The 12,594-nt window shown below is 45.8% G+C and overlaps 1 protein-coding gene across 23 annotated transcripts in view; it reads right to left on the bottom strand.

Moving 5' to 3' along the window:
- The window catches only part of GRK4 (G protein-coupled receptor kinase 4), a 98,532-nt gene that overhangs the window by 36,667 nt on the left and 49,271 nt on the right, over positions 1-12,594 (bottom strand). For all 23 annotated transcript variants that reach the window (XM_064584176.1, XM_064584181.1, XM_064584192.1 and 20 more), the window contains 4 exons: positions 7,782-7,874; positions 6,644-6,707; positions 4,730-4,879; positions 3,348-3,488 (listed from right to left, as the gene is read on the bottom strand). In XM_064584176.1, coding sequence (XP_064440246.1) covers positions 3,348-3,488; positions 4,730-4,879; positions 6,644-6,707; positions 7,782-7,874 — 448 coding nt within the window. The remainder of the gene's footprint in view (positions 1-3,347; positions 3,489-4,729; positions 4,880-6,643; positions 6,708-7,781; positions 7,875-12,594) is intronic.

Below are 12,594 nucleotides of genomic sequence, written 5' to 3'. Positions count from 1 at the left end.
AGAGCCAAAGCAATCTTGAGAAAGAAGAACAAAACTGGAGGCATCATGCTCTCTGATTCCAAACTATATTACCAAGCTGTAGTAGTGAAAATGGAATGGTATTGGCATAAAAACAGCCACACAGATCAGTGGAATAGAACAGAAAGCCCAGAAATACATCTATGCGTATATGGTCAGTTAATTTATGACAAAGGAGGCAAGGACATTCAATGGGGAAAAGAGAGCCTGCTCAATAAATCGTGTTGGAAAAACTGGACAGCCACACGCAGAAGAATGAAACTGGATCACCACCTTTTACCATACACAAAAATTAACTCAAAATGGATTAAAGACTTGAACGTAACAAGTAAAACCATAAAACTCCTAGAAGAAACCATAGGAAGTAAGCTCTTTGGCATTAGTCTTAGCAATACTTGGGGGTGGGGGGCACAGTCTACTGAGGCAAGAGCAACAAAAGCTAAAATAAACAAATGGGATTACAAGAAACTAAAAAGCTTCTGCACAGCGAAGGAAACCATCAACAAAACAAAAAGGCAACCTACTGAATGGAAGATATTTGCAAATCATATATCAGATAAGGGAATAATATTAAAAATATATTAAAAGATTTATACACATTAATATGAAAAAATAACTTGATTAAAAAATGGGCAGAGTATTTAAACAGATATTTTTCCAAAGAAGACATACAGATGGCCAACAGGCATGTGAAAAGATGCTCAACATCACTGAGCATTAGGGAAAGGCAAATCAAAACCACCACGAGATATTACTTCACACCTGTCAGAATGGCTGGAATCAAAAAAACCCAAGAAATAACAAGTGTTGGTAAGGATGTGCATGAAATGGAACCCAGGTGCACTGTTGCTGGAAATGTAAGTTGGTGCAGCCACCATGGAAAACAGTATGGAGGTTCCTCAAAAAATAAAAAACTTGAAATACCATATGTAATGGTATTTCAAGCAAATGTACATTCCAGCAAATGTACCTCTAGGTGTTGATCCAAAGAAAACGGAAACACTAATCCAAAGAGATATCTGCACCCCTAGGTTCATTGCAGTCTTATTTACAAGAGCCAAGATACAGAAGCAACCTAAGTGTCCACTCATAGATGAAAAGATATAGAAGATGTGGTCCATATATACAATGGACTATTACTCAGCCACAAAGAAGGCTGAAATCCTGCCATTTGCAAAACATGGATAGACTTAGTGGGTATTATGCCAAGTGAAATAAGTCAGTCAGAGAAAGACAGATGCCATATGATTTTACTCATATATGGAATATTAAAAACAAAACACACTAACAAACAAAACAGAAACAGACTCAGACACGGAAAACAAACTGTTGATTACAAGAGTAGGGAGGGGTGGTGGTGCCTGGGTGGCTTAGTCGTTAAGCGTCTGCCTTCGGCTCAGGTCATGGTCCCAGGGTCCTGGGATCGAGCCCCACATCAGGCTCCCTGCTCGGCGGGAAGCCTGCTTCTCCCTCTCCCACTCCCCCTGCTTGTGTTCCCTCTCTCACTGTGTCTCTCTCTGTCAAATAAATAAATAAAATCTTAAAAAAAAAAATAGGACAATCAGAAAAACCCTGGCAGACTTAAATCCTAACATATCAATAATTACATTAAATGTAACTGGCCCAGGGGCCAGGGTCCTGGGATCGAGTTCCGCATTGGGCTCCCTGCTTGGCGGGAAGCCTGCTTCTCCCTCTCCCACTCCCCCTGCTTGTGTTCTCTCTCTCGCTGTGTCTCTGTCAAATAAATAAACAAAATCTTAAAAAAAAAAAAAAAAAAGAGTAGGGAGGGGTTGGGGGACAGAAAATAAGTGGAAGGGATTAAGAGGCTTCAGGGCGGGGCACCTGGGTGGCTCAGTTGGTTAAGCGACTGCCTTCGGCTCAGGTCATGATCCTGGAGTCCCGGGATCGAGTCCCACATCGGGCTCCCTGCTCGGCAGGGAGTCTGCTTCTCCCTCTGACCCTCCCCCCTCTCATGTGCTCTCTCTCATTCTCTCTCTCAAATAAATAAATAAAATCTTTTAAAAAAAAAAAGAGGCGTCAGGGCGCCTGGCTGGCTCATTTGCAAAAGCATGCAACTTGATCTCAGGGTCGTGAATTCAAGCCCCACATTGGGTATAGAGATTACTTAAATAAACAAACTTCTAATTATGAAACAGATAAGTCAAGGAGATGTAATGTATAGCATAGGGAACATAGTTGATAATACTGGAGTAAGTGTGGTGATAGATGGTAACTAGACTTATCACAGGGATCATTTCATAATGCATAAAAATACGGAATCACTATGATGTACACTTGAAACTAACAGGATATTGTCATATCAATTATACTTCAATTAGAAAAGAAAAGGATGAAGGAAAATATGTCTAGGTTCCTTGGGAGAGGCCAAGAATACAGAAACAAAAATATTTCATTTAAATAGAATAAACCATAGGTATTATTTATGTCCCTTTCATAAAGCTAGATTATGGATTTCTGTGTTTCAAGGTAGTTACACAAACATATTTAAAACAACTCCATGATGAGCCAGTTTTATTAAAGATTTTTGTGGAATGTACGATGAGAGACCTGTCACACACAGAGGTAAATGTAGAGGATGGCTGTGCAGGCCACTATTTGCAAAGTTTGTCCCCTAGCACAAAGCAGCGAACCTCAGTCCTGAGACAGAAGTGACTTGGAGGAAGTAAGCCTAACACCACAAATTCTGTCCTAAGTTATCTTTCCCTCTCCCCCTTACATAGACCCTCCTGTTGCCACAGATGCTACAGGAGATATGAAGGGGGGCAGAGAAGTTAGGTTTGGGGATGAATGCCACAGCACCTCATGCACAACACAGGGCCTAGGAGGGTCACCTAAGCCCCATTCGCCCAACCCTTGCCTGACACAGTGAAGGTGGGATTTAAGGCTTCATACGATTGGGGAATGCTTGCCGGGGGCCCGGCAGTACATTGGCCAGGTGTCAGACTGCGGCCTCGCAGAGAGGAGGACTTGGGGCAGTGCCTTCAAGCTCAGGAGGCAGTGGCCCCACGGCCCAGGATGAGCACCGGCTGCCCAGGAGAGGGCAGGGCCCTGACCGGTAACAGCCCGCTCCTGGGTGTGAGGAGGAGCCCACAGACCAGGCCCCGGGGGGTGGGATCACCACTGCTTTGTGTGTGTGTTCAGTAAGAAGGGGATAGGGAAGAAGAGGCCACCAGCAGGACCAGGCTGTCCCTGGCCCCTGGCCCCGCCGCCAGCCAAGGCAGCAGTGCAGGTGGGCCCAGCAGCAGATATGCCCAGGAAAGGGGTCCTCACCGCGCCATCCACAGCGAGGACTAAACCCAGATACTCACTACAAATCTGCTATGCACTTTTTCTAGGATTCTCTTTTCGTTGAGAGCCATGGCTTCACCTTTCCTCTTCTTTATTCTTTTTTTCTCTAGCTTCTTACACGCATACATCTTTCCTGTAGCTCGCACTTGACAGGCACAAACCTAGTTTAAAAAAGGGGAAAGAAAGGTTTCTACACACCTCTTAGGCCGCCGCCCCTACCACCACCCCCACCAGCAACCAAGCCCCATTTCCTCCATGATCAGCCCCTCTGGTGAACAGCAGGGAGGGGCTGGCGGCTGGCGGGGGTGGGGGGGGGGTGGAGGGGTGGGGGGGCCCTCGCTCTCCCAGCCAGAGCCGCGGCGCATCTGCCCACAGGGGATCACAGCACGTCGGGTCGGCCAGGGTCTCCCTGGGTCTTTCAGTCCTTGCACAAGGGCCACAGTGTTTGAAAGTAAACTGATTCCGCTTTCTTTTAAAAGTTTAAGAATAGGGCGCCTGGGTGGCTCAGTTGGTTAAGCGACTGCCTTCGGCTCAGGTCATGATCCTGGAGTCCCGGGATCGAGTGCGGCATCGGGCTCCCTGCTTGGCAGGGAGTCTGCTTCTCCCTCTCCCGCTGCCCCCTCTCATGTGCTCTCTCTCAAATAAATAAATAAAATCTTTAAAAAAAAAAAGTTTAAGAATATAAGAAAAGATATTGCATAGAGTTCATAAACTCTCATGCATTTATTCTACTTAGTTGTTAAAATACTATTGATACATTACTTACCTTCCCACTAGGAAAAAATTTCCAAAATCACAGAAGTGGAGATGGGGATGGGGCTATAACGAGCTCCCAAGGACCCATCCCACAGCTTCTGGGCTATCGGCACGGGGCTACTTGTGTCCTCTGACTCCCGTCCACTACGCACGCGCGCGCGCACGCACACACACACACACACACCCTTCATACCACGCACACACTCCCCACACACTTACTGCTCGCCACAGGCATGCACACACCCCACACACGTAACACATGCACATATACCACACATACACAGACACGGTTGCCTTATAAGCAAACATAAGACATGATATCACTTTAATCCATCAATAACATGAATTGATAAGAAAATATAGAGTTCATTGTGGAAAATACTGAAAGTATTAGTAAGGACAATGATAAAACTCACTGAAATCCCAAGATAACTGTATAGGGCTTCTGAGTCCTCCCGAATTTTGGGTGGGGAACCTCACCTTCTATTATAAAATAGATAATATTTTATAATCTCCTGCTTTCATCTTCCAGTGTGACTGTTTCCTTATCACTCTATGTTCTCCCAATATCTGACTACTCCAAAATTTCTTTAGTCATTTTCCTACCATTAGGTCTCAGCACATAAATCTTGGCATATCTCTTTACCGTTAACTTAAGACAAATTCTTCTAAGTGGAATTGCCAAGTCGAAGAAAGAGAAGGGAGAAGAGGCGAGGGAGCCAGACTCTGCACTCTCAGCTGAACACGAACATTCCTCTGCTGCTCGCAACCACCCAGGGAAGCAGGGATCGTCTCCCTATCGTGAAGAGGATGGGATGAAGCCGAGGTCCACCGCGGAAGCAAGGCCAGCTGCGCCGCCGAGCCCCCTCCACGGCACTGGCACCTCCACAGCCAGGCACACAGAGATGCCACCAGTCCTCTCTCCTCAGTGCCACCGCAGGACCCCACAAATATCTTCTGGAGCACTTGAAGCCTAAGTGAAAGCACTGCGGTCAACAAAATAAGACCAAAATGTCTGCCCTTGCAAAACCACCAGAAGAGGTGTTAGCATTTGGAAAAAGTAAATCCACTCCTGGAATTTGGATTTAAAAGGCACTGAGGCTGTCCGCATTAGGGTCACAGGGCTCCGTCTGACAGGGATGCACAGTGGAAATGGACTGTTCCGCTCCACCACAGACGCGAGGTAACAAATAACCCATCCAGAACAGGTCCGTGAAAAACCAGAACACTTTATCCATCTGTACAATCTTTTGTGTGGAAACACAAGTAAATGTGTTAAAAAATAATCTATAAATATAAATATGCCAAGTCTTTCACAACAGTTAAAATTCGCTAACACGTTACTACTGGGTCCATTTCTAGAACCTCCATGTGGCTATAACTAGAACTACATTCTTTTGTAAACACAAGAGCTGGAAACATCCTCTGTTCTTGGACAGAATCTGAGTTTTATACTTGGACATCATGAAAGGCAGAGTAGCACAAATTAAAGAGAGCGAATTACTTTCCTGCTTGAGGAGGAGGTATTCAAACAGAGGGTGGATTTCTTACAGGAATCTCTATCCTGGAAGGGTTGCAACAGCATTTGGTTGGATCACTGGAAATACTCTAACAGGTTTCCAGGACTGTGTCGGGCACAACATTGCTGGTTCTGAGATGATGGCGACGTGGGCCGATGTCTCCCTCACCCAAGCACAGAGGTAGGAGAGGCCTCACTTGTGGGACAAGGCCCCTTAGGTTGGCTTCCTAATCCACATTAAGGGAACTCTGGTGGCTTTGGTTTAGGCTTTCCGTGGGAATTTGGGAGCATGGGTGATTTTATCACACGCAGGCAATTTCACTTGCTTCTGACTACACGTGCAGCTTCGGTTCTCTGTGGCTGTCCCGGCGCTGGCTCTGGGGAGTTATAAATGCTAAAACTGAACCTGACCCCTCCAGACAATCAATGAGGCAACTAACACCTCTTTAAATGCCCTAACCAGAACGACCTGTGATTCTTGGCCCACCCCACACAATAGTCTCTCTCTAGGAGAGCCATCATGTTCAAAGACCATCTCTCATGGATTTATGGGTAGTGTCCTTAGGATTTTCCCAAATTTACACATTTTCTAGTATCTTTTGATATAGGTGTGGAGCACATGTCCACACAGAGTTGAGATAAATAGGCACATTTAATAATATACTCTGCACTATATGAGCTTTTAAGCTAGTCTTAAATTAAGGAAATAGAGTAACAGAAATTCAACAATATGGAAACAATCATCTTTTCCATCAGGACAAACTGAGATTGAATGTTGAATAATTGAATGCGGGAAACAACTTCTGTAAGAAACATAAAATGAAAGAAAAAAATCATGAAGATAGTGAATTTTTTCTTTCCAGATCTCCGAATCTTTTAAAAGCAGGTAGCAAAGTACTTTTGTTTGTTCAATCTTAATTCTTGCGGTTGGCTAAACCATTCCCAAAATACACAGTAGAGAAATAAAGGTATTGGTAAAGTTGACACATCATGTCTCTCAAGTACCATGCGGTCTTGCTTTTCTAGTCACGTATTACTTACCTCACCAAATCCGCCTTTTCCAAGAACTCTGTAATGCCTAAATGTGTTCTTTGTCACTGGTTGCCTAATTAAAAAAAAAAAAAAAAAAGCTTCAAGTGTCACATCACATTGTTATTTTAAAGCAGAAAATCCTACCTAGCTCCCGTCCTGGCCTCATTTATGACACTGCACTATTCGAAGGGAATGCCCGGGGCAAGAGTGCCCATGCTCAGGGACCGTGGCTCCCTCTGGTAGGATGACTTCCATTACGCTAAGAGATATAAGTGCATGTTAACATTAAGAATTATTGAAAACAATGAAGACAGATCTAGAACTGTCCAATTATCCTTACTAACTGAAGGAAGTCAGCAACTAGTTCACATCACGACATATGTATGTACTGGGCCTACTGGAAAGCTGCGGAGGAAAATGACATATCTACAGTGCACCACCCTGTGGAAAAAGAACCTCAAAGAGGTGTTTATACTCAACATCTCAAAAGAAACGTGAAGTAGAACTGGAAGTCTAATCAATCAATAACCATTGTAACAACCACACTTACTGAGCACTTACTTTGTACACCAAGCTATACACAATCCTCAGGGCAGTCCAGCAGCCCAGTAGGGTGCATTCTAGAATTACGTCTATTTTCAAAAACAGGGACCTGATGCTCACAAAGGCCAAGTCCCTTGACTGAGTCCACGTGGCTAGTACCACAAGACTGAACCAGTGCATATCGGATTATATTTCTGTGAATCTAGGATATGTTTTATTTTCTAACTCTGTGCTCACAAGGCTGAAGAAATTACATAACACATATTAACAGTTTCTGTACAGCAGTACCGTATCCAGCCCAAGATTTCCAATATTATTTTGACAGATGGAAAAGTATACATCAATCAGTACACATTCTGAGAAGTTACTACTTGTTTTTGAATTTTAAATTAGAACATACCTTTCCAGGGGCACCTGGGTGGCTCAGTTGGTTAAGCGACTGCCTTCGGCTCAGGTCATGATCCTGGAGTCCCGGGATCGAGTCCCGCATCAGGCTCCCTGCTCGGCAGGGAGTCTGCTTCTCCCTCTGACCTGCCCCCTTCTCATGATCTCTCTCTCTTAAATAAATAAAATCTTAAAAAAAAAAAGAAGAATTAGAACATACCTTTCCAGCCATTTCCACTGTAGAAATCGAGAAAAATATGGGCTTTCTTGGTATTCTCCAAATGGTTCTCCACTTAAATAGTTATGGATAATTCTAGAAAAAGATTTTACGTAATTATATACGTTTGTTGCATTACAATATGAAAACAACTATGTTTCAGCACATTCATCAACACTGGGTATGGGAAGTCAATCATTTTACACAATTAAATATATTAAAATTTGCAATTATAGAATTCCACACTTGTTTCTAATGTTATCAGTAAAAATATGAAGGTGAAGTTGGTGTCTGAGTTGAAGTAGAAGTCATCCAGATGAAGGAAGAAGGAAAGCGTCTCCCAAGCATGGACAAAAACCCAAATGGGAAAAGATCATAGTTTCCATGGGGAATTGCTGGTAGACCAGTAACTCAAGAGGCTTTGGGAACAATTCTGGCATTTTCACTGATTGTAAGAATGCTGAGCAAGCCACCTGATTTCACTTTATTTTGTAAAAGGAGGTTATTCACAAGTTCTCGGACTAACTAATATTATAGCACAGCGATTCTCAAAATGTGTTCTGAGGATCCCTATGGATTCTGAGACCCTTTCAGGGGGGTGTTTAACAATGAAACTATATTTGTAATAACGCTGAGACATCATGTGCCTTTTAAAAACTAAAAACCTCATTTTCACAGAGGGGTTTTCCAGAAGCACAAGCATGTGACATCATTGCTCTGATGGCAAGTGGAATGCTTATGTCTTCTTCTTTTTAAAAATGTAAGCCACATACACAAAAGCTGTTTGGGTCCTCAATCATTTTTAAGAGTGTAATAGACATTGGAAGATGTCCAGACATCAGAGGGTCTGACATGGCTGCTACGTATAATCTGAGACCTGAGCACTGTTCTGGAGGCTGGCTACCTAGACCACCTCCTCCTGTCCTAGTGGAGCGAGAGGGAGGGCCTGCTGCCTGCCTCTAGGAACACCCTTCCCTCCTAAGCACGTGGGCAGCCCAACTCCAAACCTTTGTGGACCAGGGCAAGGATTCTGATACTGTCGGCTTAAATCATCTTTGTAGACGTGTTTGTGTACTTCCATGAGAAGAACCACACACTATCAACTTATTCTAATATAATTGTATATTTCAGTCTGTATAAATTAATATGCTGATGACTACAATCAACTTACCAGTGCTTCTCAATTTCACTTCCTAATACTCCTTACCTCAAAAACAACAGACTCTGCCCCGCTGCTCTAATCTGAGAAATAAACCTACTGCACACACCTTTTTTTAAAGATTTTATTTATTTATTTATTTGGGAGGGTGGGGACAAGAAGACTCAGCACTGAGAACAGAACCCAATGCGGGGTTTGATCCCACAACTGAGATCCTGACCTGAACGGAAACCAAGAGTAGGATGCTTAACCAACTGAGCCACCCAGGCGCCCCCCTCTCCCACTGCACACATTTTTTTCAAAGTTATGATATTTAAAACTGTGTATCAGTTCCACATTGGTTTTTAATATATCCATCCTGGGGCTCCCCACCAACCATCGCACTATGCTTGCCTCTCACTACAACTTCTTACAGAAAACAGCGGGGAGCCTAAAGGAAACATTTATTTCTTTTTAAAGATTTTACTTATTTATTTGAGCGAGAGCGCGCGAGAGAGCATAAGAGGGGAGAGGGTCAGAGGGAGAAGCAGACTCCCCGCCGAGCTGGGAGCCTGATGCGGATTTGATCCCGGGACTCCGGGATCATGACCTGAGCTGAAGGCAGACGCCCAACCGACTGAGCCACCCAGGCGCCCTAAAGGAAACATTTAGGTTCATTATGCAGCATCAGTACTCTGGAATCCAAAATGAGAAGGAAGGCTTTCGGGGCAATGAAGGTTGCAGCAATACAGAAATGAGCCAGAATAGTAGGGAATTCTGAAAGTCCTCATTTCTGCACCGCATCGTGCTGAGGTCCCCCGTTAGCCAGTGCCTGGCCCAGCTGCTGGCAAACGACAGGCACTTAGTAAGAATGTAAGGAATAAACCGCCACCAGTCAAGTGAACTAACCCAAACAGACAGAGGACTGAGTACTAAAACTTATTTAAATATGAGAGACTTTTAAGTCGGTATCTCGAAGCGGATACACAGAGAAGGAGGCAGACCTGTGGCCAGTCTGATATGGTCGTGTACACCACCCCATTCGTCAACAACAGGACGGAATTGGAAAAGTGCCTCATCAGAGGGTTAAAAATATGAACAAATTAGTGAAGAGATGTATCAATGAAGAACCCTAAGGCTGGAATGGGGGAACACATGGTAACCATAGAAAAAGGAAAGAGGCCTAGAGGTAAAAAGAGAAATCAGGAAACCAGCTGGCAAGTGCTAGGGAAGTGAAATGCTGTCCCCACTAGAAAGCTGGTTCCCAGTGACAAAGCACAGGAAGCCATGGTGCGAACACGCAGCGTGGACCCACAGGCATGAAAGGACCCTTCTCCCCTGCGGCCCGGACCAGGTCTGCTAAGCAGTGTGACTTTCCCCGCACAACCTCAGGGGCATGCAGAGGTGGGTCTTTGCTCCTCACAATGTGTACTTTTCTCCACAGGTCAAAGTGGAGGTGTGGCTATTCCCTGGCACATGGGTGCTTGGTTTTTGGAAGGGATGGTCATGATGATGTATGCTATGGACTGAATGTGTGTCCCCCCAAAACTCCTATGTTGAAACCTAATCCCCAAGGTGACGGTTTTTGGAGGGTGCAGCCTCCCTGAACGGATTTGGTTTCGTGCTCTTATGAAAGAGACCCCAGAGAGCAACCTGGCCCTTCCTGCCATGTGAGGCCACAGAACTCTGAAGAGGGGCCTCACCAGAGCCGGACCACGGTGGCACCGTGACCACGGGCTTCCAGCCTGCAGAGCCATGGGAGACAGATGCCTCCCAGTCTGTGGCATCTGTTACAGCAGCCAGACAGACAGAGACACTGTGCTTCTGGGAGTGACCTTGAAAAGGCCAATGACACGTGGCCTGCCCTGCCCCCCTGAAACTGCTCCTGGAGGAGGTCCTGCTCTGCTGTCTGCGAGTGTGTCAGCACAGGGGACGGTCTCCAGCCTGGGGCTGTCCCCTTCTTTGTCTCCAGGCTGTGGAGTGCTGCAGTGGAGCCTTCCATCCTGCTTTTGTCCCTAGGGTGTCCTCCACGGGGGCTGGGCCAGACCCTCTGCCCACGGTGGCGTCACTGAGGCTCTGCCCTACCGCCGTCATCCTCAGGAAACACGGATGGGGCAGCGTTACCGCGCACTGAGTAGGAAAGAGGCAGCCGCCAGCTGGAGGCACAGTCACGCGGAAACGACTGAGCACAGGGCCGGCCCGGCTGCCAGCACCCTGTCTCAGAGCACAGGGGACATACCCTCCACTCCACAGTTGCTGATCTGTACACCAGTGAGCCACACACTTACCGCAGAAACAAAATGTAGTTCTTTGGTAATTCTAAATCACAAAGGGATACTTTGGGCGGCACAGAGTGACCGACTAGCCTAAAACCTTGTTCTTCCAGTTGCCAGTGCCCACCAATGTAAGCAAGAGAGGGGCTGAGCCGAGGTGCCAGTGCCAGACAGGTCTACGCCCACACTGTGGATGTGCCCATCACACCGATGTTACCGCTAGGAGATGCCACCACTAGGGCCTAATAGGATCTAGCGCTCTTCTGTGTGTCTACAAGTTAACATAAAGATCTGAGAAAGGAAAAACACAACATCTGAAGTGACTACTTAGGAATTAATTCTCAGATTTTTTTCTAGTAGTTTCTGCAAAATGAAAATGGAACCAAACGTGATCAGTTTTAAAAGTGGGATCTTCACAAAAGTTGCATGCAAACCAGGTTGATGACTGCCCTTCTTGGGGAATGCACCCGTGTGAGGGAGCTGGCTGCTCTGTCCTCAAGCAGAGGGGCCTGGGGCAGGTTACCAAACCTCTCTGGCCTCCAGTAAGGATAACAGTCATGCCCACTTCATGGGTTACTAGGAGGAGTAATGCATTCATAAGCGTTTATCACTGTTGTTCATGTGAGGACGCCCGTGTGAACACTTGGGAAGTGACAGAAAGGGCACCTGGGAACAAGGACCAGGGAGTGGGAGCCACAAGGACCCTCTCCCTAGCCCTCCTGGGGTGAAGCAGCAGCAATCCTCGACCAGCCCCTCCCCCTGCGGGTCTCTGTGCTCCCTGGCCTCCTCCTCAGCCTGCAGGGAAGGGTCTCTGAGAAGACTTGTGGCCCCAGGCTAGGAGAGGCACCCTCAATGCTCACTCCCTGGCAATTTATTCAGCACCTGTGGTAGGCTGAATAATGAATGACCCAATCCCTGGAACCTGTGACTGTCACCCTCCATGGCAACAGGGACTTTGCAGATGACTGAGTTCAGGGGACTGAGATGGCAAAATGATCCTGGATTATCTGGGTGGGCCCTAAATGCCATCACACATGTCGTTGTATGAGGGAGGCTGAGGGAGATGTGCACATACAGAGTAAGAAAAGGTTTCCTAAAGACAGAAGCAGAGAGAAACTTGAGGATGCTGTACAGCTGGTTTTGAACATGGAGTAAGGAGCCATGAACCAAGTAATGCATTCCTAGAAAACAAGAAAATGGATCCTCCCCTAGATCCTCAATGGAGCAAGGCCCTATGGACACCTTGATTTCTGCCCAGCGATACTGCTTTCAGACTTCTGACCTCCAGAACTAAAAAAAAAAGATGCGTGTGGTTTTAGGCCATCAAGTTTGTGGCAATTTGTTATGGCTGCAATAGGAAACTAATACAGCTCCCTAGAAGTAAAGAACCAACTCATTCCTGCTT

This window comes from Mirounga angustirostris, unplaced genomic scaffold (genome assembly GCF_029215605.1).
Source record: "Mirounga angustirostris isolate CCGP_5_RB_7025 unplaced genomic scaffold, mMirAng1.0.hap1 SCAF_2, whole genome shotgun sequence".
Classification (NCBI taxonomy): domain Eukaryota; kingdom Metazoa; phylum Chordata; class Mammalia; order Carnivora; family Phocidae; genus Mirounga; species Mirounga angustirostris.
The sequence above is the reverse complement of the archived record's forward strand: the minus strand, read 5'-3'. Positions and strand labels throughout refer to the sequence as shown.